At 43.0% G+C, this 24,777-nt stretch overlaps 1 protein-coding gene across 1 annotated transcript in view; it reads right to left on the bottom strand.

The window, feature by feature from the left end:
* LOC135056058 (myosin-4-like) overlaps positions 1-24,777 on the bottom strand; it is a 100,266-nt gene that overhangs the window by 35,570 nt on the left and 39,919 nt on the right. The window contains exons 24-36 of the mRNA XM_063960782.1: positions 20,591-20,681; positions 17,817-18,206; positions 15,327-15,453; positions 8,757-8,875; positions 8,067-8,263; positions 7,541-7,724; positions 4,955-5,120; positions 4,739-4,863; positions 3,991-4,299; positions 3,014-3,217; positions 1,397-1,522; positions 677-847; positions 290-394 (exon numbers count right to left, since the gene is read on the bottom strand). Of these exons, the coding sequence (XP_063816852.1) occupies positions 290-394; positions 677-847; positions 1,397-1,522; positions 3,014-3,217; positions 3,991-4,299; positions 4,739-4,863; positions 4,955-5,120; positions 7,541-7,724; positions 8,067-8,263; positions 8,757-8,875; positions 15,327-15,453; positions 17,817-18,206; positions 20,591-20,681 (2,314 nt within the window). The remainder of the gene's footprint in view (positions 1-289; positions 395-676; positions 848-1,396; positions 1,523-3,013; positions 3,218-3,990; positions 4,300-4,738; positions 4,864-4,954; positions 5,121-7,540; positions 7,725-8,066; positions 8,264-8,756; positions 8,876-15,326; positions 15,454-17,816; positions 18,207-20,590; positions 20,682-24,777) is intronic.

Below are 24,777 nucleotides of genomic sequence, written 5' to 3'. Positions count from 1 at the left end.
ACCTCCCCACCTCCAAATGGCTTTAGACTGTCACAGCACCTCTGCAGCTGAACTGCATCCAACACTGCTAGACCAGATCTGGACATGCGTAATGTGACTCCTGAGTATGCACAGATTAAAAAACATCAGAAAATTGCATTAAAATCGATTTTGCATCCACCTGTGAATCTGCTCCATGGTTTACAGCTGTGTCTGGCATAGTAGAGGAAAGGATTATAAGACATGTACTCTACATACAGTATATATTATTATATACAGTATTTGTGTTGCACATATACTGTTTACATACCTGAAAGGTCACTTCTTTAAGTTTTCGCTCAACTTTTCTATAGGTTTTTGTATTTTCATTATTTTGCTTCTGTTCAGACTCGAGTTCATTTTCTAGATCTCGCACCTGAAATTGTTTGTAGTAATTAAATTCTACTTTTAAATTAGTTTTCTTGAAGAGATTTATAATTAAAGTTGTCGCACTACTGTTAGTCATAATTCTACACTTTCAAGATTTCCAAAGATTTTAATACCAATATATAAGATTTCTATTTAATAAACTTGTATTTAAAGCAAAAGCTTAATAAGTAGCAATTCAATGGAAAACCGTAACAAGATGTTAAGAAATTACTGATTTTATTTACTGTACACAATATCATTTGCCTGGGCTACATTGTATTGAACGTACTCTAGCCTCCAGTTTCTGAAGCTGTTTCTTGCCTCCTTTCAAGGCCAACTGTTCCGCTTCATCAAGACGATGCTGAAGATCCTTCATTGTCTGCTCCAGGTTCTTCTTCATTCTCTCTAGGTGGGCGCTGGTATCCTGCTCCTTCTTCAGTTCCTCTGCCATCATGGCAGCCTTAATAAAATAAAATACAAAACATGGATGTTATTTATACAGGTGTGTTAAAATAATATAAGTAGAACACGTAGTAGTTAAGCTCATGGATGTTATTTATACAGGTGTGTTAAAATAATATAAGTAGAACACGTAGTAGTTAAGCTCATATTTGTAAAACCAGTAACACTTATCTCAGGCCTGTGTTCTACTTTACATTTCCATTGCTAGCTATATTTACATCAATAAAACATACAGTACCGATTGCATGATCTACTGTAGTGTAATGACCAAATTTTCCTCTAAATGTAGTAATCTTAAAATGGTTGAGTCTTAGTTTATTAGGCTAAAGACACTACAAAAATACAATAGATGTTTAAAGCAGATTTAACTTTAAACGTTCAATGTCCATTATCTGCAAATATAGATCAGGGTTGGCTTGGTGGAAAAATCTCTTGATCAATGATGTGCCAAATAAATACAGCGCTATCACCTTACCGAGTAAATGCAGCATTCTATTGCAATTTAGCATTTCAATTGAAAGGTAATAAACTTTAGAAAGTATCTTACATCTATAATTGCCTTCTTTGCTTTATCCTCAGCATTTCGTAACTCCTGGATAGCGTCCTCCACCTCTGATTGGAGCTGAGCTGTATCACTTTCTAACTTCTTCTTGGCATTGATCAGACTTGTGTTCTAAGCATTTTATCAAACACGTTTATTGAGAAATTACAGATAGGTATATCTACAGATAGGTATGTTTATGTAAACAAAAGTAGCTTTGATTTTGCAGAACCTTAATGCAGCAAATAATACATGATGATATCTTAGCTGGTAGAATAGGAAATTAGTAGCTATTTGAAATCAATGACTTCTAATTCAAAGTTGGTTTTAAATCCACTCCTATAGGTAAATGTATTACAGTGGCATGGATCGTGCCGCTATAGCACTTCCAGATTCGCCTCATTACCGAGGCGAACAGGAAGGGACATCGACAAGATGTATTAATATCTTGTATGCAGAAGCAGGTGAGCGTAAGCTCCCCCCTTCGGCGATGTCCCCCATGCACACAGCGCATCAGCTCAGACCTGATGTGCTGTGTCTCCTTCCCGCCCAGCTCCTCTGTGCATGCGCGGGATCTCGCTACTCACGTGAGATCCCCTGCGCATTCCGGAGCCGGCACCCACCACACGCAGGGACAGCTCTGTCCCTGCTGGGGTGAATGGGCATGGCCACCTGCAACTGTTGGAATTGACAGCTACAGGTGTCTGAACGGTCAGCAATGCTGATCATTCACACATTACCCATGCATATTGGCCTACTATCTCTTAGATAGGAGCGCCAATATGGACAGGGGCGCATACTGCACGCTACGGGGGCAAATTGTGCACGCACCACAGCCATCATACATGGGGGAGAAGCGATATAGCGCACATAACGTGCACTGATACCGCTTCTACTCCATAACGCCACTTCATACATTTACCTAATAGTATGGTTACAGTAAAGCCAGTTTAAAAACACATGTTATGTTAATTTACCCACCTGACCCAACAAAGATTGCAGATGTGGGGTTAGGCTGCGGGAGAGGACAGTTAGGATTAGGCTGCAGGAGGAGACGGTTCAGGGCCTAATTCAGATCTGATCGCCGCAGCAAATTTGTTAGCTAATGGGCAAAACCATGTGCACTGCCGGGGGGGGACAGATATAACATGTGCAGAGAGAGTTAGATTTGGGTGGGGTGTGTTCAAACTAAAATCTTAATTGCAGTGTAAAAATAAAGCAGCCAGTATTTACCCTGCACAGAAACAAAATAACAAAACCAAATCTATCTCTCTCTGCAAATGTTAAATCTGTCCTCCCTGCAGTACACATGTTTTTGCCCATTAGCTAACAAATTTGCTGCTGCGATCAGATCTGAATTAGGCCCAAGGTCAGATAATGGGAGGAGTGGGTTAGGGGCTATAGGGGTAGGGTTAGGGTTAAAATACATTCTGAGATCTGTCAGGATTTTGCCCATTTGGGATACCGCTGTCAGCATCCTAACTGGCGGGATACTGTCTGTTGGGATTTCATACCCAAACCAAAGATACTAATGCAGATGTGGCCTATTACACATTCTCCATATAATCATGACCAAGTTTTCCCCCATCATTTTCCCCAGTAGGACTTAGACAGTGTAATGACCTGGCTGTGTAAAAGCTGCACCCGCTCCGTAACATCAAGGAGCTCTTGCTCTGCCAATTTTCTAACTTTTTCTGTCTGTTCCAGGGAAGAGCGGAGCTCTTCAATTTCAGTCTGCTGCAAGAGATTCCTGCGATCTGCCAATCCTATACGTTCTTTCAGGTCTTCATTGGCAGAAACTAGTTCATCAAGCCGTATTTGTTCTTCCTGTGTATTAAAAAATAGACGTGTACGTTTTGCTTATTGAAAGATATTAATGGCAGAAAAACATTAACATTTACTTGACACTGAAACAAAGTGTTCTTACTTTCATCTTTATAGACTAGTATGTAGCCACTGAGTCTAGTGCCTGAGACTAGGTGACTTTTTTTTGTATCTTTCTTACAGTATATATTTTATATACAGTATGTAAGCAGTTTATTATGTGAGGCAATAGATTTTCCTCAAGTATACAAGTGTGCTGCATAATTGGAGGTACGTCTATAATGAGATATTTGAGATGAGAGCTGTATTTGATTTGTCAGTCTAAATACATAGGAATACTTTAACATTGATCAGTGCTTTATAGCTACTAATATTAGCATCTTATAAATGTTTTATCACACTTAAGTTCTCTCATTAAATTTGGGATTAGATGCCCTTTCTCTGGAGATTACCATCTCTTCCAATCCCCTATCGAGCTTAGTATCCTCAATATTATGCTTCACTTTTTGCTATTTTCTATCAAAAGAGACACATAGGATTAAATCGATTATGTGCAAGCTTTCCTGGTCCACACATTACGGCAGCCCGATCTTGCGCAAAAGTGCTCATAGCCACATATGGTTGCAAGTACTTTTGAGCAAAATTGGAGTGTAAATTAAGGTGTCGTTGCCAATGCTAAAACACTGCGGCAATGGCAAATCACTCCCTTTGCATAATATTTTATTGACCCTATTCTGTAAGGAAAACAAATATTGTACCTGGATAATACCACATACCTTCAGCTGGACCTGAATGATATTCAGCTGTTTCTGGCTCTCCGACACCTGTCGGTTGGCATGACTTAGTTGTATCTCCATCTCATTAATGTCCCCTTCCATCTTTTTCTTAACTCGTAGGGCATCATTCTTGCTCCGTATTTCAGACTCAAGAGTGCTATTCAAAATGTCAATTGTCTTCTGACTGTTGTGTCTTAGTTGAACAATTTCTTCATCTTTCTCAGCTATTTTCCTGTCCACCTCTGACTTCACCTGATTTAGCTCCAGTTGGATGCGAAGTATTTTTGATTCTTCATGTTCAAGACTTCCCTGGATATGAATGCATTCAGTTAGTGCTGTGCAATCACAAATAAATAGTTTATTGCAATATTAGTAATCTAGAAAGTTTAGCATGTCTCACAAATATTGAAATACTGCTATAGACGTAGTGCCTAGAACAAGTTCCATGCACCTTAAAGCTTTATGGCTTGACACTCATTACAATATTTTGATAATTATTATGTTTCACCTTGAAAAATAAGTAAGGTTATGTTTCATAAGGTTAACTATCAAAAAATTTCCTGGATTAATAATCCAGGGTGGAGAATCTAAAAATTATATTGGTTCTCTATAGTAGAAGATATACAGTACTTTCCTCTAAAACATTTTTTTACTCTTCTGCATGGTTTAAACATTACGTAAAGTACAGAAAGTTTAGATCCAAATCCTCAAATCTACAATTAAATTGACCTCTTCCTACTGTGCATACCTCAGCTTCCTCCAATGCGGACAGTAAATCAGCTTTCTCCTGCTCCACTTGTTTTCTGAGTTTTTCCAGTTCGCTTACACTCTTTGCTGCTATGCCAATTTGGTCTGTGAGGTCTGAGATTTCCTCTTCAGTAAAGAAGAAAACAAATCCGAAAATGTTATATGTGAATGCCTATCGTATCTTTGCTAAATGCTGTGCTGCAAAGCATAAACTTACGTTGGAGATTTTTGTTCTCCCGTTTGAATGTTTCTTGTTGATCTACTGCCACCTCATACGCATTGCGTAGCTTGAAAAGTTCTGTGCTCAAACTTCTTGACTCTTTCAAGGATAGTTCCAGATCAGCCTGACACTCCTCACTCTTCTGTTTCCATTCACCTATAACCTTAAGTAGATTAATAGGCACAAATATTGCATTATATTACATACTATAATACAGTATAGTATTGTGTACAAGGATAAAAGATTCTACAATTAAATTAGACTGGTTATCCTCATATAATTTATAGTAGAGTCATTGCTTCAAAATTATATTTTTGTACTTATGCAAAATCCTGTTCTCTAAATCTGTCGGGGGACAATGATGAAGGGGTATAAAGTGTCCAGGCATGTATTAAGCACTTTCTAGTGTCTTCATTAAGTGAAACCCCTCTCCCTTCGATAGACCTTATCTGCAGTGAACTCAGTTAGTTTTCTAGTCAAACAACACAGGAGTGAATAGAGGAAACAAACATGCTCCCAAAACATAAAACTTTTTCAGGAGAATATAAGGTTAAAGGATGGAATTGCAATATCTCCCAACATATTCAGAGAAAAACATTTAATATACAGTAAGTGCAAAAATTCCCATTTTCTGGTAGCGTACCCATCTCGTTATAAAGCTGGTCTTGCAGATGGGTACACTAAGAAGTTGGGGTGTGCAGCACCTTCTATATAAAATATGTGATATTGAACTTACAAAACGATGTGACTTTATGAACCGAAGACTAGGTGTCTGCCAGTCATAGCTGCTCAGCTGAAGCTCCATGCTGCACTATGCAGAAGATGCTCACAGATGTGGTAGAATGTGACTCTAAACTAGGAATATGTTTCGCCACTCCAATATAAGCTTGTCAGGTCAACAACCCGATCTACATTCTACCAGATGTATTGTAAATCTGACAGAAAGATAATGCTCTGAGTATAAACTCAAATGGAAATCTGCTGATTAATGATCAATCCATGGGATTCTAATATTTGTGCTGTTCCTCGTACATCAGAAAGTCTGAAGTAATGCTCAGGAACCAAGAGATTGTCTAGATAAAGAATGATTATCACTCTTGTGATAACAGCAAAGCGATAATGACCGTCCTTATTTCTGTGAGCTCCCATGGATCTGTCATCAGGCAACGAGGCATAAAAAAATCTGGATATGGTGAAAATGAACTTTGAATCTGAGAAGACACTGACGGACTAACTTTTTATTATTATTTTATTTAGCACTAAATATGCCCATGGTGCGCAGTCCAGCAGTGCAGTGCCCAATGGTAGCGTTTGCTGGCAGCAGTAGCAGGCACCAAGATGGCACCTCCTCAACCCACTCCAGGCACTCTCTGGCTGTGAGACTTTATGGTTTATGATAGTTTTATTGGTGGTGAAAAGTTTTAAGTGAAATACAAAACATAAAATAAAATTCTTTACTGCCAGTGGTAGCCTTGATAAAAAAAAAAAAAAAAAACTGTAGACAATCAGAACACAGTGATATACAGTATAGACAGAGGAGTTTGAGACTCGGTAAAGAAAATGTAAAGTGACACACACCTGCCTGGACAATCTATACTCCATCATTACTGATCTCTATAGGATGTAAGAGAACATATATTGTACATTGCTTTATACTTCTGTTACTTTTCATAGTCTGTTAGTGTACAAGTCAGTTTGTCATACAGTCCATTTAGTTCCCTGAAAAAGCTGCTTAATAAATAGCAAGACAATTATTCACAGGAACAATAACAAATGGAGAAAACAAATATTCATCTACTGTCACTAAGCACAATAAGAAAACAGGTTAATGCAGAGGTTCCCAAACGCAGTCCTTGAGGCACCCTAACGATCCATGCTTAGGTACAGGTGACTTAATTAGTACTTTAGTCAATTTGATTTAGCCATCTGTGCTCAGGCATGGATATCCTTAAACCTGGACTTTTGGGGTTCCTTGAGGATGGTATTTGGGAACTTCTGGATTAAGGATTGTGTAGTGGCTAAGACTTGGAGCAGTTTTTATTTTAAGGAACAATTAGGCTTAGGTTCTTGGGAGTTTAAAATAAACTTCAGAGTGGGCAGATATTACTGCTACTATAGGAGAGTCTCTCTTGGAAATGGAATGAATTAGGGATGAGAGTATGCTACCTTCAGTTTTAACAGCATTATTATTTGAATAGTGTTCCTCCAGCAATTGCTAGCACACATATCATTTGAACTAAGCAATTGTCCCCTTTTTTTAGTCATCTCTGCATTATTTTCACCAAAGGCAACGGGATGGGGTCAAGATCCCGCTGGACTCAAGATCCCGACTGCCACAATCCCGACATATTCTCCCTCTGTGGGTGTCCATGACACCCATAGAGGGAGAATAAAACAGTGTGCCGAGCGTAGCAAGGCACATTGCCCGCATCACGGCGAGCACAGCGAGACCGCAAGGGGCTGCGTTGCGCTCACCCTCCTGTCGGGATTGTGCCGGTCGGGATCCCGGTGTCGGTATTCCGAACGCCGGGATCCCGTCCGGCGGGATGTCATACTGATCCCAAGGCAACAACCAATAATCACCTTATCAAAGTTCCTTTGCTTTTTGTCTAGTGCAGCTGCTGCTGCATTCGATCTCTCTACATCAATCATTAAATCATCCACTTCCATCTGCAATCGCTGCTTAGTCTTCTCCAGGGAAGAACACTTGGCGTTAAGCGCTTCTGCGTGCTCCTCAGCTTCCTGAAGCCGCTGAGCTAGTTTCTTCCTATAATTTAGTACAACAGATTGTCTCAACTTAAAAGCAATGCAAAGGCAAAAATCCATTATTAATAAAGTCCTTATTATATACTGCAATTCAGGCACAATGCAAGGCAAAACAATGACATTAGCCCTTCATTACTGATATAACCATTACAAATTGTTGTAATTGTAAATGATTCTAAAATATTTCCTGTTTCATTCACAAGAATTTTTTTTAAGAATGACCCAGGGTACACCTTGATTTTACATCTAAATTATCTTTAAAACTGTATAAAATTTTGGTCTAGTGTTGCAAGCTTTTATCTAAGGGTTGATTCAACATTTTATGGCCAATTTCATTACTTACTTAGCTTCTTCCAGTTCCTCCGTACGTTGAATGGCATCTGTTTCATACTTAGATCTCCACATGGCCACCTCATTGTTTGCCTTGGATAAAGTTCTCTGCAATTCTGCCTTGGCTTCTTGTTCTTCATCATATTGTTCACGTAGAAGATCACAGTCATGACGAGCCGATTGCAGAGCATGAGCAATGGCATTTTTAGCCTGTACAAATCATAATACTATATTGTATATTTTATTTTTTCTTGTCTACTGATGGTTGTATGTTGTAAAATTGTATTTTTACAAATAACATAATCACTGCAACTCTATACACAAAAACATGTAGTAATATTCATGTGATTCAAAAAGCACAGTAGTCAGATGATTCTCAGCAGACATTCACAACCTATAGGTAATTACTAAGGTATTACTCTGCATCTTCCCTTTTGCACACCATGTAAGGTAGATATTATAGATGTTATAGGCAGACTGTAAATTGAATCCAAATATATTGAGAGAATTGACATCTGCCTGGTCACTTACCTTAGTGGTATTAGTCATTATCGTTGATTTTCATTATTTTCCTGTGTTTATGCACAGGGTATTATTTTTAATAAATCCGATACTAAATGCCCATGTAGATACCATACAGTTTACAATTATAGTGATCAACATCTATCACTATGAGTGCATGCATATTTGTATGCCATTTTACCTTAGTTTCTTCTTCCAATAGCCTTCTAAAGTCCTCCACTTGTTGAGTAAAGCCCATTTTGCCTCTACTCAGTTGAGAAATCAAGGCTTCTTTTTCTTCCACAAAATGAGATAATGCCCCTGAGAGAAGACCAAAGAATCGGATAGCAGGTAAAAAAGAATGCCAGTGACAAAAATAAGAATTTACTTACCGATAATTCTATTTCTCGGAGTCCGTAGTGGATGCTGGGGTTTCTGAAAGGACCATGGGGAATAGCGGCTCCGCAGGAGACAGGGCACAAAAAGTAAAGCTTTATGATCAGGTGGTGTGTACTGGCTCCTCCCCCTATGACCCTCCTCCAAGCCTCAGTTAGGATACTGTGCCCGGACGAGCGTACACAATAAGGAAGGACTTTGAATCCCGGGTAAGACTCATACCAGCCACACCAATCACACCGTACAACCTGTGATCTAAACCCAGTTAACAGTATGATAACAGAGGAGCCTCTGAAAGATGGCTCCCTACAACAATAACCCGATTTAGGTAACAATAACTATGTACAATTATTGCAGATAATCCGCACTTGGGATGGGCGCCCAGCATCCACTACGGACTCCGAGAAATAGAATTATCGGTAAGTAAATTCTTATTTTCTCTATCGTCCTAGTGGATGCTGGGGTTCCTGAAAGGACCATGGGGATTATACCAAAGCTCCCAAACGGGCGGGAGAGTGCGGATGACTCTGCAGCACCGAATGAGAGAACTCCAGGTCCTCCTTAGCCAGGGTATCAAATTTGTAGAATTTTACAAACGTGTTCTCCCCCGACCACGTAGCCGCTCGGCAGCGTTGTAATGCCGAGACCCCTCGGGCAGCCGCCCAAGATGAACCCACCTTCCTTGTGGAGTGGGCATTTACCGATTTTGGCTGTGGCAGGCCTGCCACAGAATGAGCAAGCTGAATTGTACTACAAATCCAGCGAGCCATAGTCTGCTTAGACGCAGGAGCGCCCAACTTGTTGGGAGCATATAGTATAAACAGTGAGTCAGATTTTCTGACTCCAGCTGTCCTTGAAATGTATATTGTTAAAGCTCTGACAACGTCCAACAACTTGGAGTCCTCCAAGTCGCTTGTAGCCGCAGGCACTACAATAGGCTGGTTCAGGTGAAATGCTGACACTACCTTAGGGAGAAAATGCGGACGAGTCCGCAGTTCTGCCCTGTCCGAATGGAAAATCAGATATGGGCTTTTGTAAGATAAAGCTGCCAGTTCTGACACTCTCCTGGCCGAAGCCAGGGCTAGTAGCATGGTCACTTTCCATGTGAGATATTTCAAATCCACATTTTTTAGTGGTTCAAACCAATGAGATTTGAGAAAATCCAAAACAACATTGAGATCCCACGGTGCCACTGGAGGCACCACAGGGGGCTGTATATGCAGTACTCCCTTAACAAAGGTCTGGACTTCAGGAACTGAAGCCAATTCTTTCTGGAAGAAAATTGACAGGGCCGAAATTTGAACCTTAATAGATCCCAATTTGAGACCCATAGACAATCCTGATTGCAGGAAATGTAGGAATCGACCCAGTTGAAATTCCTCCGTCGGAGCACTCCGATCCTCGCACCACGCAACATATTTTCGCCAAATGCGGTGATAATGTTGCGCGGTTACTTCCTTCCATGCTTTAATCAAGGTAGGAATGACTTCTTCCGGAATGCCTTTTCCCTTTAGGATCCGGCGTTCAACCGCCATGCCGTCAAACGCAGCCGCGGTAAGTCTTGAAACAGACAGGGACCTTGCTGAAGCAGGTCCCTTCTCAGAGGTAGAGGCCACGGATCCTCCGTGATCATCTCTTGAAGTTCCGGGTACCAAGTCCTTCTTGGCCAATCCGGAGCCACTAGTATCGTTCTTACGCCTCTTTGCCGTATAATTCTCAATACTTTTGGTATGAGAGGCAGAGGAGGAAACACATACACCGACTGGTACACCCAAGGTGTTACCAGCGCGTCCACAGCTATTGCCTGCGGATCTCTTGACCTGGCGCAATACCTGTCCAGTTTTTTGTTGAGGCGAGACGCCATCATGTCCACCATTGGTCTTTCCCAACGGGTTACAAGCATGTGGAAAACTTCTGGATGAAGTCCCCACTCTCCCGGGTGAAGGTCGTGTCTGCTGAGGAAGTCTGCTTCCCAGTTGTCCACTCCCGGGATGAACACTGCTGACAGTGCTATCACATGATTCTCCGCCCAGCGAAGAATCCTTACAGCTTCTGCCATTGCACTCCTGCTTCTTGTGCCGCCCTGTCTGTTTACATGGGCGACTGCCGTGATGTTGTCCGACTGGATCAACACCGGTTTTCCTTGAAGCAGAGGTTCTGCCTGGCTTAGAGCATTGTAGATTGCTCTTAGTTCCAGAATGTTTATGTGAAGAGACGTCTCCAGGCTCGACCACACGCCCTGGAAGTTTCTTCCTTGTGTGACTGCTCCCCAGCCTCTCAGGCTGGCGTCCGTGGTCACCAGGATCCAATCCTGTATGCCGAATCTGCGGCCCTCCAATAGATGAGCACTCTGCAACCACCACAGAAGAGATACCCTTGTCCTTGGAGACAGGGTTATCCGCTGGTGCATCTGAAGATGCGACCCTGACCATTTGTCCAGCAGATCCCTCTGGAAAACTCTTGCGTGGAATCTTCCGAATGGAATTGCTTCGTAAGAAGCCACCATTTTTCCCAGGACTCTTGTGCATTGATGTACAGACACCTTTCCTGGTTTTAGGAGGTTCCTGACAAGTTCGGATAACTCCTTGGCTTTTTCCTCCGGGAGAAATACCTTTTTCTGAACCGTGTCCAGAATCATCCCTAGGAACAGCAGACGTGTTGTCGGAATTAACTGGGATTTTGGAATATTCAGAATCCACCCGTGCTGCTTTAGCACTTCTTGAGACAGTGCTACTCCCATCTCTAGCTGTTCTCTGGACCTTGCCCTTATTAGGAGATCGTCCAAGTATGGGATAATTAATACGCCTTTTCTTCGAAGAAGAATCATCATCTCGGCCATTACCTTGGTAAAGACCCGAGGTGCCGTGGACAATCCAAACGGCAGCGTCTGAAACTGATAGTGACAGTTCTGTACGACGAACCTGAGGTACCCCTGGTGTGAGGGGTAAATTGGAACGTGGAGATACGCATCCTTGATGTCCAAGGATACCATAAAGTCCCCTTCTTCCAGGTTCGCTATCACCGCTCTGAGTGACTCCATCTTGAACTTGAACTTTTTTATGTACAGGTTCAAGGATTTCAGATTTAGAATAGGTCTTACCGAGCCATCCGGCTTCGGTACCACAAATAGAGTGGAATAATACCCCTTTCCTTGTTGTAAAAGGGGTACCTTGACTATCACCTGCTGAGAGTACAGCTTGTGAATGGCTTCCAAGACCGTCACCCTGTCGGAGGGGGACGTTGGTAAAGCAGACTTCAGGAAACGGCGAGGTGGAGACGTCTCTAGTTCCAACCTGTAACCCTGAGATATTATCTGCAGGATCCAGGGATCCACATGCGAGTGAGCCCACTGCGTGCTGAAATTCTTGAGACGACCCCCCACCGCCCCCGAGTCCGCTTGAGAAGCCCCAGCGTCATGCTGAGGCTTTTGTAGAAGCGGGGGAGGGCTTCTGTTCCTGGGAAGGAGCTGCCTGTTGCAGTCTCTTCCCCCTTCCTCTGCCTCGTGGCAGATATGAATATCCCTTTGCTCTCTTGTTTTTAAAGGAACGAAAGGGCTGCGGCTGAAAAGTCGGTGTCTTTTTCTGTTGGGGGGTGACTTGAGGTAAAAAGGTGGATTTCCCGGCTGTAGCCGTGGCCACCAAATCCGATAGACCAACACCAAATAACTCCTCCCCTTTATACGGCAAAACTTCCATATGCCGTTTTGAGTCCGCATCACCTGACCACTGTCGTGTCCATAAACTTCTTCTGGCCGAAATGGACATAGCACTTACCCGTGATGCCAGTGTGCAAATATCCCTCTGTGCATCACGCATATAAAGAAACGCATCCTTTATCTGCTCTAAAGACAGTAAAACATTGTCCCTATCCAGGGTATCAATATTTTCAATCAGGGACTCTGACCAAGCTACCCCAGCACTGCACATCCAGGCTGTCGCTATAGCTGGTCGTAGTATAACACCTGTATGTGTGTATATACTTTTTTGGATATTTTCCATCCTCCTATCTGCTGGATCTTTAAGTGCGGCCGTCTCAGGAGAGGGTAACGCCACTTGTTTTGATAAGCGTGTGAGCGCCTTGTCCACCCTAGGAGGTGTTTCCCAGCGCGCCCTAACCTCTGGCGGGAAAGGGTATAAAGCCAATAACTTCTTTGAAATTAGCAGTTTTTTATCGGGGGCAACCCACGCTTCATCACACACCTCATTTAATTCATCTGATTCAGGAAAAACTATAGGTAGTTTTTTCACACCCCACATAATACCCTGTTTTGTGGTACTTGTAGTATCAGCAATATGTAACGCCTCCTTCATTGCCAAAATCATATAACGTGTGGCCCTACTGGAAAATACGGTTGATTCGTCACCGTCGCCACTGGAATCAGTGCCTGTGTCTGGGTCCGTGTCGACCGACTGAGGTAACGGGCGTTTTACAGCCCCTGACGGTGTTTGAGGCGCCTGGACAGGTGCTGATTGATTGTCCGGCCGTCTCATGTCGTCAACCGACTGCTTCAGCGTGTTGACACTATCCCGTAATTCCATAAATAAAGCCATCCATTCTGGTGTCGACTCCCTAGGGGGTGACATCCCCATATTTGGCAATTGCTCCGCCTCCACACCAATATCGTCCTCATACATGTCGACACACACGTACCGACACACAGCAGACACACAGGGAATGCTCTTAAAGAAGACAGGACCCCACTAGCCCTTTGGGGAGACAGAGGGAGAGTTTGCCAGCACACACCAAAAGCGCTATATATGACAGGGATAGCCTTATAATAAGTGCTCCCTATATAGCTGCTTTAATATATATAATTATGCCACAATTTTGCCCCCCCTCTCTTGTTTTACCCTGTTTCTGTAGTGCAGTGCAGGGGAGAGCCTGGGAGCCTTCCTGACCAGCGGAGCTGTGTGAGGAAAATGGCGCTGTGTGCTGAGGAGATAGGCCCCGCCCCTTTTTCGGCGGGCTCGTCTCCCGCTCTTCAACGGATTCTGGCAGGGGTTAAATATCTCCATATAGCCCCCGGAGGCTATATGTGAGGTATTTTATGCCAAAAAATAGGTTTACATTGCTTCCCAGGGCGCCCCCCCCCAGCGCCCTGCACCCTCAGTGACCGCCGTGTGAAGTGTGCTGAGAGCAATGGCGCACAGCTGCAGTGCTGTGCGCTACCTTAAGAAGACTGAGGAGTCTTCTGCCGCCGATTCTGGACCTTCTTCTCTTTTCAGCATCTGCAAGGGGGCCGGCGGCGAGGCTCCGGTGACCCATCCAGGCTGTACCTGTGATCGTCCCTCTGGAGCTAATGTCCAGTAGCCAAAGAAGCCAATCCATCCTGCACGCAGGTGAGTTCACTTCTTCTCCCCTAAGTCCCTCGATGCAGTGATCCTGTTGCCAGCAGGACTCACTGAAAATAAAAAACCTAAGCTAAACTTTTCTAAGCAGCTCTTTAGGAGAGCCACCTAGATTGCACCCTTCTCGGACGGGCACAAAAACCTAACTGAGGCTTGGAGGAGGGTCATAGGGGGAGGAGCCAGTACACACCACCTGATCATAAAGCTTTACTTTTTGTGCCCTGTCTCCTGCGGAGCCGCTATTCCCCATGGTCCTTTCAGGAACCCCAGCATCCACTAGGACGATAGAGAAATGAGGTTAAGATTTCGCAAATTAATTGCAAGCCACAAGGCTAACAATTATGCTTTCATATAACTTATTCCCTTTGAGCCTGATTCATAGTTGTACCCAAGCCCGGTAGTTTACAGTGGTGGGAGAACTGTGCATGCTTTGTTGCATGCAGTGCCTACTAAGCTGCAGTCTGATTGATAGGCTATTGCCATTTGGGTACAGTGCTGTGTGGCACTCTCAAAAATGGGGGTGTGTCATTACGGTTTTCTGGGTGAGCTGAGGTCAGTTTCTGCATCTGCTGGCTTTGGAAGCCTTAACAGCCCAGCTTTCCTGCATAACCTGTGGGTAGCTCAGATGGCTGATGTTCCAAAGTTGCATCTTTGGATGCAGCAGCAGATGACACAAGCACGCAAGAGATGTCTGTTTACACAAGACGTCTCTGACAGCATTAGCATATTTTAGCACAGTAGCTGAGTCTAAAGATGCAGCTACTTTGATACACACCTTCCACTATAGATGGACGCAGTAACGTACAATGGACACTGCTGTACAGTAATACTACACCACTGCATTTACAGTAGCTTAGCAGAAAAACAGTAATAATGTTGTCGGTACAATTAATTATTTAAACCATTGTTTCTAAAATAAATTATTGGGCCACTTTTACACATTTGGACTACACAAAATTTTAGCATTATAGGCAATTTTGAAGTGCCATCATTAATGGAAGCTAATTTAATGTGTATTGTATACTAACCGTGTTCATTCTGCAGACGGGACTTATGTGCAGTAAGATCATTTATGAGACGAATATCGTCCTCATGCTGAGTTTTGACCTCGGAGAGCTGATCCTCTAAGACGCGGCACATCTTTTCTAAATTGGTCTAGGTAAGAATATGTACAATTATGTTTTATGGAACAGTGTGTGTTTAAACATTTTAAGACATGAACTTAAACATTGTGATAACAGTACAGTAATTCTAAAACTGCTGACTTAAATTCTAGCATTGAAGAGAAGGTCTGGTCAGTAGTCATGTTTTGGGATTTTAACACACTGGGAAATTTGTTTCTCAGTTTATGAAAATAACTTGAACAGGGGCGGATTGGAAAATAAAGGTGGCCATGTAAAAAATTCTAGAACTAGCCTGCTGTAGGTGGTACCAAATCAACTGTAGAAGGAACCAACACCAAAGTAGGCGGTATTAGTACACAGGGCCATGACTAGGAGTGTGCGAGTGGTGACGTTGCACAGGGTGCAGGGCCCTAGGGGCAATATCATGCTGGTAGGCCAGGCAGAGGAGACATAACTGGAAGCTGGGGATGAGCATGTGCAGGCTGGAGTTATGGGAGCTCTCCACTAGCTGCCCCCTATAGATACCATGGGGGAATGGGGCAGGGGCATCATCATGTGTCAGCAGTTGCAAGTAGGGGGAGCGGCTGTTCCTCCCAAGGTCAGGGCAGTATGGGACACACAAAGCAGTGGGGCAGTTATAGGGTGCGGAGGAGTAGTTGTGGGTGGGTTCAGTTATAGTGGGGGCATTACAGAGTGCAGGGAGGATAGTTACAGGGTGCAGGTGGGCATGTTTCAGGAAACAGAAGGGCAGTTACAAGATGTGAAGGAGAGCATTACAGGAGGTGGGGATGCATTTGCATGGGGATGCATGGGTGGCAGTTACACAGTACAGGGGTGGGAGTTAGAGGGTACAGGTGTAGGAGGTCATGGTGTAGGAGTGGCCGTTACAGGGTGCAGGGGTAGGAAGTACAGGGTGCAGTTAAAGGATGCAGGGGTGTCATTTGCATGAGGGCAATAACAGGGTAAAGGGTGATAGCTGCTGGGGTGCAATTACAGTGTGCATTGGTGGCAGCTGCAGGGTGCAGTTGCAAAGAGATGTAGTAACTAGGTGCAAAGGAGGAAGTTACAGGGTGCACGGGTGTTACTTGCATGAGCTGAGGGGCAGTTACAAGGGTGTAGGGGAACAGTTACAGTTTGCAGTGAAGGAAGTACCAGGGGGCGGGTGATACTTGCAGTTACAGGTGCAGGGGTGGCAGGTAGAGCGGGTGCAGTTCCAAAGCTTAGAAGGGGAACAGTTATAGGATGCAGGGGGTAGTTCTGGGCGCAGGATTGGAAGATATAGGGCCTTATTCAACCGCACTTGCAAAATCACAAATTGGGCGATTATTGACTGACCGTGCATGCTCTGCAAATGAATTGTGCATGTGCAAAGGCTAAATTGAGATTACAATTTAGTGAAATGTGATCGCAATTTCATTGACAGGAAGTGACTGTTCATGGGTGTTAACATGGCGTTTGTGGTGAGTGGTTGAAAAAACGCAGGCATATCATGGACGTTTTCAGGGAGTGTATCTGACGTTAGTTGCAATGGATTGTGACTAAAAACATGGCACCAATGCGACTGCATTCTCATTATTCTGCGTAGCCCAGGGTCAACCGCATTTGTCGATTTCAATTTTGCGATTGCATACACAATTTTGCGAATGCATCAGTGGGCGTCTTTTACCTTTCTGATCAGGTCTTCACAAGCAATTTTTAGAAAAGGCAGGAATGAGGTAAAAGCAATTTCTGTCTCAATAGCGATCCAAGCTGAATTAGGCTCATAGGGTGCAGAGGTGGAAGGCGCATGTAGCTAGGGTAGAAGGAACAGGGGGGAAGGCATCTGTGTGCAACTTGTCATTCTTAAATCCCAGCAGACACCGCCCAGCCTGGCACTAAACCCCTCCACCCCCTTCTATACCTGCTGCTTCACTATGTATTGAGTTTGGTAAGTAGGGGAGAGGGGGATTCTATTGTGTCTTACTACTTCTGGGAGGAAACAGCTGTGCAGAGCAAGATAAGAGGGAGTGGAGCTAGAGATGCAGTCCCAGGTGGGACTGGACAAGCTTTGTCTCATGAGAGGTTGCCCTCTCACGAGTTCAGAAGCTCAAAGCTCCTCTGCTCTGTCAGTGCCTGTCAGATAATAATGGTGAGTGACTATTTACCGGGTGGGGGGCTGGGCCACATAAGGCAATCAGCCCCATAGTCCGACCAACTTTGTGGGAAAATTCCTGCTAACTTTAATGCCAAATCAGTCACTGATTTTTTTTGACTAAGTTTGCTGATGAGAACTAAAACAAATTAATTGGGTCTGATGTTATATTAGGCAGCAGTTGATAATGTTAAAAGCGTCAGGCATGTGAATTAGAAACCTCGGTGTCAAGTTATTGTTGGTTGCATATCCAATGTTCATACCTTGGACTTGGTAACAGACTCCATGTTACCAGCCAGATCATCATTCTCCATCTTCAATTCAGTCTTCTCTTTCTCAAGTTTTTGCTTGACACGCTGGAGGTTATCAATTTGTTCTGCCAGCTCAGCCATGATATCAGCTTGCTTTTTCCGCAGGTTAGAGACAACGGATTCATGCTGCAATGTAATATCTTCGAGGTCTCGTCTCAGTTTGTGGAATTCTGTCTCCCTTTTCTTGTTCATTTCCACTTGAACGGAACTTGCTCCTCCAGCTTCTTCTAATTTCTCACTGATGTCTTCTAACTCTCTTGATAGTTCTGCCCGTTGCTTTTCAATTTTAGCACGAGATGTCCGTTCTGACTCTATTTCTTCATGCAGTTCTTCATTGTTAGCCTTGAAGAACAGAAAATATGCAAGTGTAAACAAAGGCAAGGTGGTACAATATGCATGGATTGATTTGCTAGTCTGAAATGGGGAGCAATATTTGAATACTGATATAGGATGAATAAAATATGGCCAAGATATAGATTTAATGGATGGTTCAGTTGATGGGTCTGTTGCTAAGTGGCATAACAAACTTGAACATCCTGTCCCGTGAAATCTACAGCATGAAGCCAGTTTGGATACTACACTTTTGATTAATTTACCAGATTAAGGGGTACATTTACTAAGCAGTGATAAGAGCAGAGAAGTGAGCCAGTGGAGAAGTTGCCCCATCAACCAATCAGCACTGAAGTAACATCTATAATTTGCATACTATAAAATAATAAGAGCTGCTGATTGGTTGATGGGGAAATATCTCCACTGGCTCACTTCTCCGCTCTTAACACTGCTTAGTAAATGTACCCCTAAGACAGTTAAATTGTTCAGAACTATTTTAGTGCTATAATAATAATAATAATAATCATTTTATTTATATAGCGTTCTTTCTCCAATAGGAATCAAGGTGCTTTACAGACATCAAAATCAATGCACATAATACAGAGGATTTAAGTAATACAGCAATAAATAAGCCACACAGACATAAAAGAAAACCTTGAGCTCACAGAAAGCATAATGCATGATTGGTGTAGGCATTTTGGGTAATAACTTCCAAGGGTCGTGTATTCCACCCTCACAAAGGTACCAGGTGCAGCAACCATCTTGGGCGCACTATGTAGAATTACCCAGGGTGGAATAGTCTACCCCTAGAAGAGATAACACAAAATGGGGAGATTGCAGAATCCTAAAGTTCAGAGTAGGGTTCCAACAAAACCATCAGGTTCATGTATTTTTCATCCCATCCACAAGTGAGGCAACCATGTTGGGCGCACTACGAAGGTTACACTGTTGGAGACGAGCCATAGAAGGGTCAAATGCATGTATGGGAAAACTGACATGTGTGTAGTAGTATGCTATACCCTGCACGGAAAGATCCAAATAAAGCACACCCTGCCCACGGAAGAACCATCCGAGGCAGCCATCTGGGGCGCACTGCGTAGGTTGCTGCTGGCAGGGTATGCATTCAGTGGAAGTAAACATTACAGGAATAGCACACAGTGGGGTGGAAATATGCTGTAAGAAGAAAAAGAAGAGACAAATACAATTGCAGGAACCAACAGTTGGAGGAAAACTGTATTAACATTATTTTGGGAAAATTATAAATGTCCTAGTCTCACGGGAGCAGTGTGGGTGGGTGTGAGAATGTGGGGAGCACACTAATGTCAAATGGAAATTACACTGCTGGGCCTGGTCCTGGTGCTCACCCCCCTCAGTTCCCTGCTCAACTTGAGGGGTAGGCCTGGGGGCAGTCATAATGTTCTCGGACAGGGTGGTAGTAGGCATTGGTCCTGGTGTTCTCATGGCAGAGGTGAGGAGAGGCCACATAATGATCCTGAGTTGCAGTGTTTGCGGAACTAGTTTAATTAGAGATCCTAGCGTAGTCCAAATCCAGTTCAAACTCCGGTACTAACTTCATCCTTAAAATACATCCTTAACAAATGTATACTTCACAAATGCTTGCAGACCAAGTCCTGACTGCAGGACTTGAGGATATTGCTCTTAAATGCTACAACTATATCAGCTGGCAAAGGGGGAGGTGTGCAATCAGAAGTTTAGCGAATTAACAGAGGGGATTTTGCATTGAAGTCAGATCACAGACAGTTGCAGACAAACTTTCTTGGGGTGTGAAAAGTGTAGCCAGAGAGAGATGATAGACTCAGTTATACAAGCATGAGGATAGTTTTTTTTACTTGAGCAGCCAGAGCCTCTGCAATGATCTGTACCCCAGTGTGAGGCTCCTGAGCATTCTGCTGAGAAGAAGCCATGTCTGTGTGTCTGTGAGTGGTGTCCAAGAGACAGCAATTAGTATCTTACACGCTTTGAGAATTCCACTTCCTATGACTCTTTAATTAATTTGCTTAAATAAATTATCCCCACATATTTAGCAGCTTAACAGTCAAGTAAAGGGATGTTATCTTGGAATATGGTTTTGTTAATCTATTAATATACATTTTTTTAAAACATCTATAGGACACAAACATTTTAGAACAATGCTGTTTTCAAATCAAAAAGTACAGTAGTCTGAGAGCAGTAAGACAGAACCTGGAGCAGGGAGAATCTTGGTGGTATCAGTTGTGAAAGCATTGTTAGTGATTATATAAGCGTTTCATAGCATTGGATAACCTAAAGTTTCTATTGCATTCTAAAAGCAACTGTGTGCCATGGTAGAGTGTGTATTATTCATTATACATATAATTAGTAAGAACCAGAAAATAATATATGACCATATTATATACCTGGAGCTCCTTAATTTTTTTCTGAAGTTGAACATTGATCATTTGTTCATCTTCAATTCTTCTTTGCAGTTCAGACACTTCAAAGTCCTTCCTAGGGATCCCCAGAAATATACAATTCGAAGGTTATCACTGAATACACTATACTATAATATACTATACAACGCGCTGTTTAGAGCAAATTTTTACTGTCATCAAAATGGAGTATGCTTTCATATTGATGTTTGAATTCTATGGCATCTATGTACTGAAACAAATATGGAGGAAAGAGCAATGTGTTTCCACTCTTTCATCCATATCTGCCTCTATAAGTTGTGTATGACATTCAGCTTGGATGCTGTGCTGCTACTCTCTCCTCCTTCTGTATATGCACCAGGGGCGGAACTGTGGGAGGCAGTGGAGTCGGCTGCCGCCGGGCTACTGGCCTGCAGGGGGCACATTTCCTCCACTGTCTCCCGCTGCCTGATCGCTGCTGCTCAGCGGCGGAACTTGCGGGGCCCACAGCCGGCAGCAGTGTAATGAGTCACACTGATTCATTACACGCTGCCGTCACTGCACTGCAGGCCTTAACACAGGAGGAAGCCGCCGGATGTGAGCGCACAGCGCCAGCAAGTGAGAAGGGTGAGCTCATCACCCTTCATCTCGGCACTGCGCTGCTGCTTCTTACTCCATACTCCTGGTCTCTGCCACCGCTGAATGCTGGGAGAAGGGGGAGGATGGAGGGACAGTCACGGCAGCAGTGTGTGTGGAGAGTGAGGACTGGGAGACATCGGCTCAGCCGCAGTGAGGAGCCTTACAGGAGCCAGGAGGTGCAAAGTATGTTGTACACACATGCAAATGCTGGCTGTGTGTGTATGTATTTAGCTGTGGGTGTTTTGCTATGGGTGTATGTGTTTTGCTATGGGTGTATGTGTGTGGTTTTGCTATGGGGGTGTGTATGTATTTTGCTATTGGTGCATGTATACTGTATTTTTTTGCTATGGGTGTGTGTTTGTGTATGTATATATGTGTTTTGCTATGTGTGTTTAGTAGTGTTTGTGTGTGTTTGTACGTTTTTGCTATGGATGTGTGTGTGTATATGAATTTTCCTGTGTGTGTGTTTACTATGTGTGTATATACAGTATACTGTATAACCATATCTACAGATGTAGCCACACTCACGACTAGTGTTCCCATGTCTATGAAGTGTGCATGCGCTATAGAGAGAACATTGGCTGCAACTTAGCGCAGCACAGCGTTCACTGAAGCTTGTCGCAATGCGTACGCCCATACAAACGCATCACGGCAAAAATGAGGCTGGCTACATCTGTTTCTATCTAGCTCACATTCCTCGTAGTTAATGTTGGTGTGCACATCAGGTAAACACTGGCGTAACGTGCAAGGATTAAAGGGGCATTTCAGCATTTCTACAGGACTATGTACAGAGCACACACCTGGTCTGGGTACACGCTACCATACAAATATATGGAGGGGTGTCAGTTTCTGAATGTGTGTGTGTGTGTGTGTGTAAGTGAGAGGCATGTGTGTGTTTAAGTGAAAGCGGTGTGTGTGTGTGTGTGTGTGTGTGTGTGTGTGTGTGTGTGTGTGTGTTTTTTAAGTGAACACACACACACGTATGTGTGAGTGAAAGAGCCATGTGTAAGTGAGAGGCATGTGTGTGTTTTTAAGTGAAAGGCATGTGTGTGTTTAAGTGAAAGGCATGTGTGTGTTTAAGTGAAAGCGGCGTGTGTGTGTTTAAGTGAAAGCGGCGTGTGTGTGTTTAAGTGAAAGGCATGTGTGTGTTTAAGTGAAAGCGGCGTGTGTGTGTTTAAGTGAAAGCGGCGTGTGTGTGTTTAAGTGAAAGCGGCGTGTGTGTGTTTAAGTGAAAGCGGCGTGTGTGTGTTTAAGTGAAAGCGGCGTGTGTGTGGTTTTTAAGTGAATGAGGTGTTTGTGTGTTTTTTTTATATATATCGGCACACCGCTGCACCAAAGCATCTCCATCGAGACTCGCTGGCGGGTGAGGGAGCACTGTAGGTGTACTATAATGGTATGCTGGTGTCCATTTTATTGTAATGACTGACTTGGAGTGAGTCCACTTTGTATGTGTATGTATATTACTATTGGGAAAGGTACCTGAGCACGCAACTACTGTTCACCCCGAGTGCCGGATAGTTACATATGGTATGTGTGTGTATATGTAGGGGGGCACCAACATTTATCATGCCTCCGGGCGACTGGGACGAACTTACGCCACTGATATGCACAAAAATCTGCCACCACCAGATAAAATAATTTTACTTATGACACTGCTCTATGGGGCCAAAAATGGGACACTGTGACTCTATGGGGTCAATCCAGTTACCCACAAATACATTGCGGGTGTGAGTTAGCGCGACAACCTCTACACTTTACAGCAGCCTGAAATTTCACATAACTGCCTGCGGTCTGCGTGCAAAAATGAGCGAATTTGGGCTGAGAACAGGCCCTGAGGGGTGTGAGGTGCCCTGTTTTTGTCTGTATTTTAGTGCCACCGCAACTCACACCCCTCACGGGTAATTAGATTGACTATTAAAATCTAAGCAGTCATAAAAATTATGTAATCATGTTGGCATGTAATGACAGTTGGTATGTACTCTGGCTCCTCCCATCAATGTAACTGATGTGACTTACAGAGAGGTCAGTATAGAAAAATATGGAGGGGGTGCTTTTGCATTAGGAAACTGCACCTGGGAGGTTGAGCACAGAGTGAGTGTCTATGTGTAATTTCCCCATGAATGAGATAATCAAATCATTTGGAGTCTGACAAATTCACCTTTGTGAAGGATAAAAAAGTACTGGTGAGAACATTAACTTCATTGTGGTTCTTTAGGAAGTCTAAGTTTTACCTATTAATGTTTAACATTTTTATGTCTATATTGTAAGAACATATGTAATGAAAAGTATTGCATATTTTACTGCACTCTCTTGGTATTTTCTACAGTACATTGCTATCATTAATCTGGTACATTAACATGTATCGATTAGCAGTATTCACTATACAGTATGTATTTATCAAGGTGGCAAGACCATGCACTCTGTAATGGTTAGCCAAGCCTCTATGGTGGCTTACCACATCCGTAAACATGGGCCTCTACCACTGCATTCCCCTGGTGGGCCCTTCATGCTCTAGTCCAACACTGCAAACATTCTATACAGTTTACTACCATGATTACAGATGTTGCTAAAATGTATCAATTATTGAGAGCCTACCTGTCATATAGCAGCAACAGTTAGTTTTTTAAAACATGTTTTTATGGTACAGCACCATAACAACTAAAAAATTATAATAACTTACAGATAACATAATAGTACATAGATGTAGAGAAAATTGTAAATAAAAGACAGAGTAAGAGAGTCAATAAACCATTAGACATAACATCTGTAAATAATGGAGGAACCAGCACAGGTAGCAATCACCATGGGGTGCCAAGTAGAGAAAAAAAAAATAACTAAAATAGCAAAAGATAGAATGAAAACTCTTATGGTGGAATTATTTTTGCAAACTAAATCGTCCACTAAAACACTACATGAAATAGAACAATATATGAGCAGAGGAGCTGTGTAGAGATCTAAACAACCTGAAAATGAGTCACCATGGATGCAGAAAATCACTGTTTGACATCTAGTAGTATTGGAGGATCACTGGACAGCAGTGGATGTTCATACCATAAGGTATGTTTGAAGGAATCAGGAAGATGAGTAGTAATAAATAGCTTTCCTATGTAGCAAAGAACTACGGTGACAATTTGTTGATCTAGTTAAGTTTCCAAGTAGAGAAGTGCACTGACCCCCATGTTTTGGTTTTGGTCCCAACATCGTGTTTTGTTTTTTTGCAAACCCCCCCCCCCCCCCCGCCACCACCACTACCACCACCCTCAAATGTTTTGGTTCAATCTCGGATTTTGGCTCAAATTAAAATCATTAAAGAAAATTGATTAACCATTGCTAAAAATCAATCTAAACAGCTAAAATCATGTAATTTTTGCAATTCAAAACTCAAAATCTGGATTTACTGTAAAATCCAACTTCTAAACCACGGGAAGATTAGAATGGGTCCCCTTGTTTCAGAACAGATCTCCTCGGGGGATCCAGACCAGGTTTTGGTTCAGCATAGATGCACAACGTTCAGGCGTATTCAGATTTCTGGAGAACCAAACCACACATCTCTATTT

This window comes from Pseudophryne corroboree, chromosome 3, assembly GCF_028390025.1.
Source record: "Pseudophryne corroboree isolate aPseCor3 chromosome 3, aPseCor3.hap2, whole genome shotgun sequence".
Lineage (NCBI taxonomy): Eukaryota > Metazoa > Chordata > Amphibia > Anura > Myobatrachidae > Pseudophryne > Pseudophryne corroboree.
The sequence above is the reverse complement of the archived record's forward strand: the minus strand, read 5'-3'. Positions and strand labels throughout refer to the sequence as shown.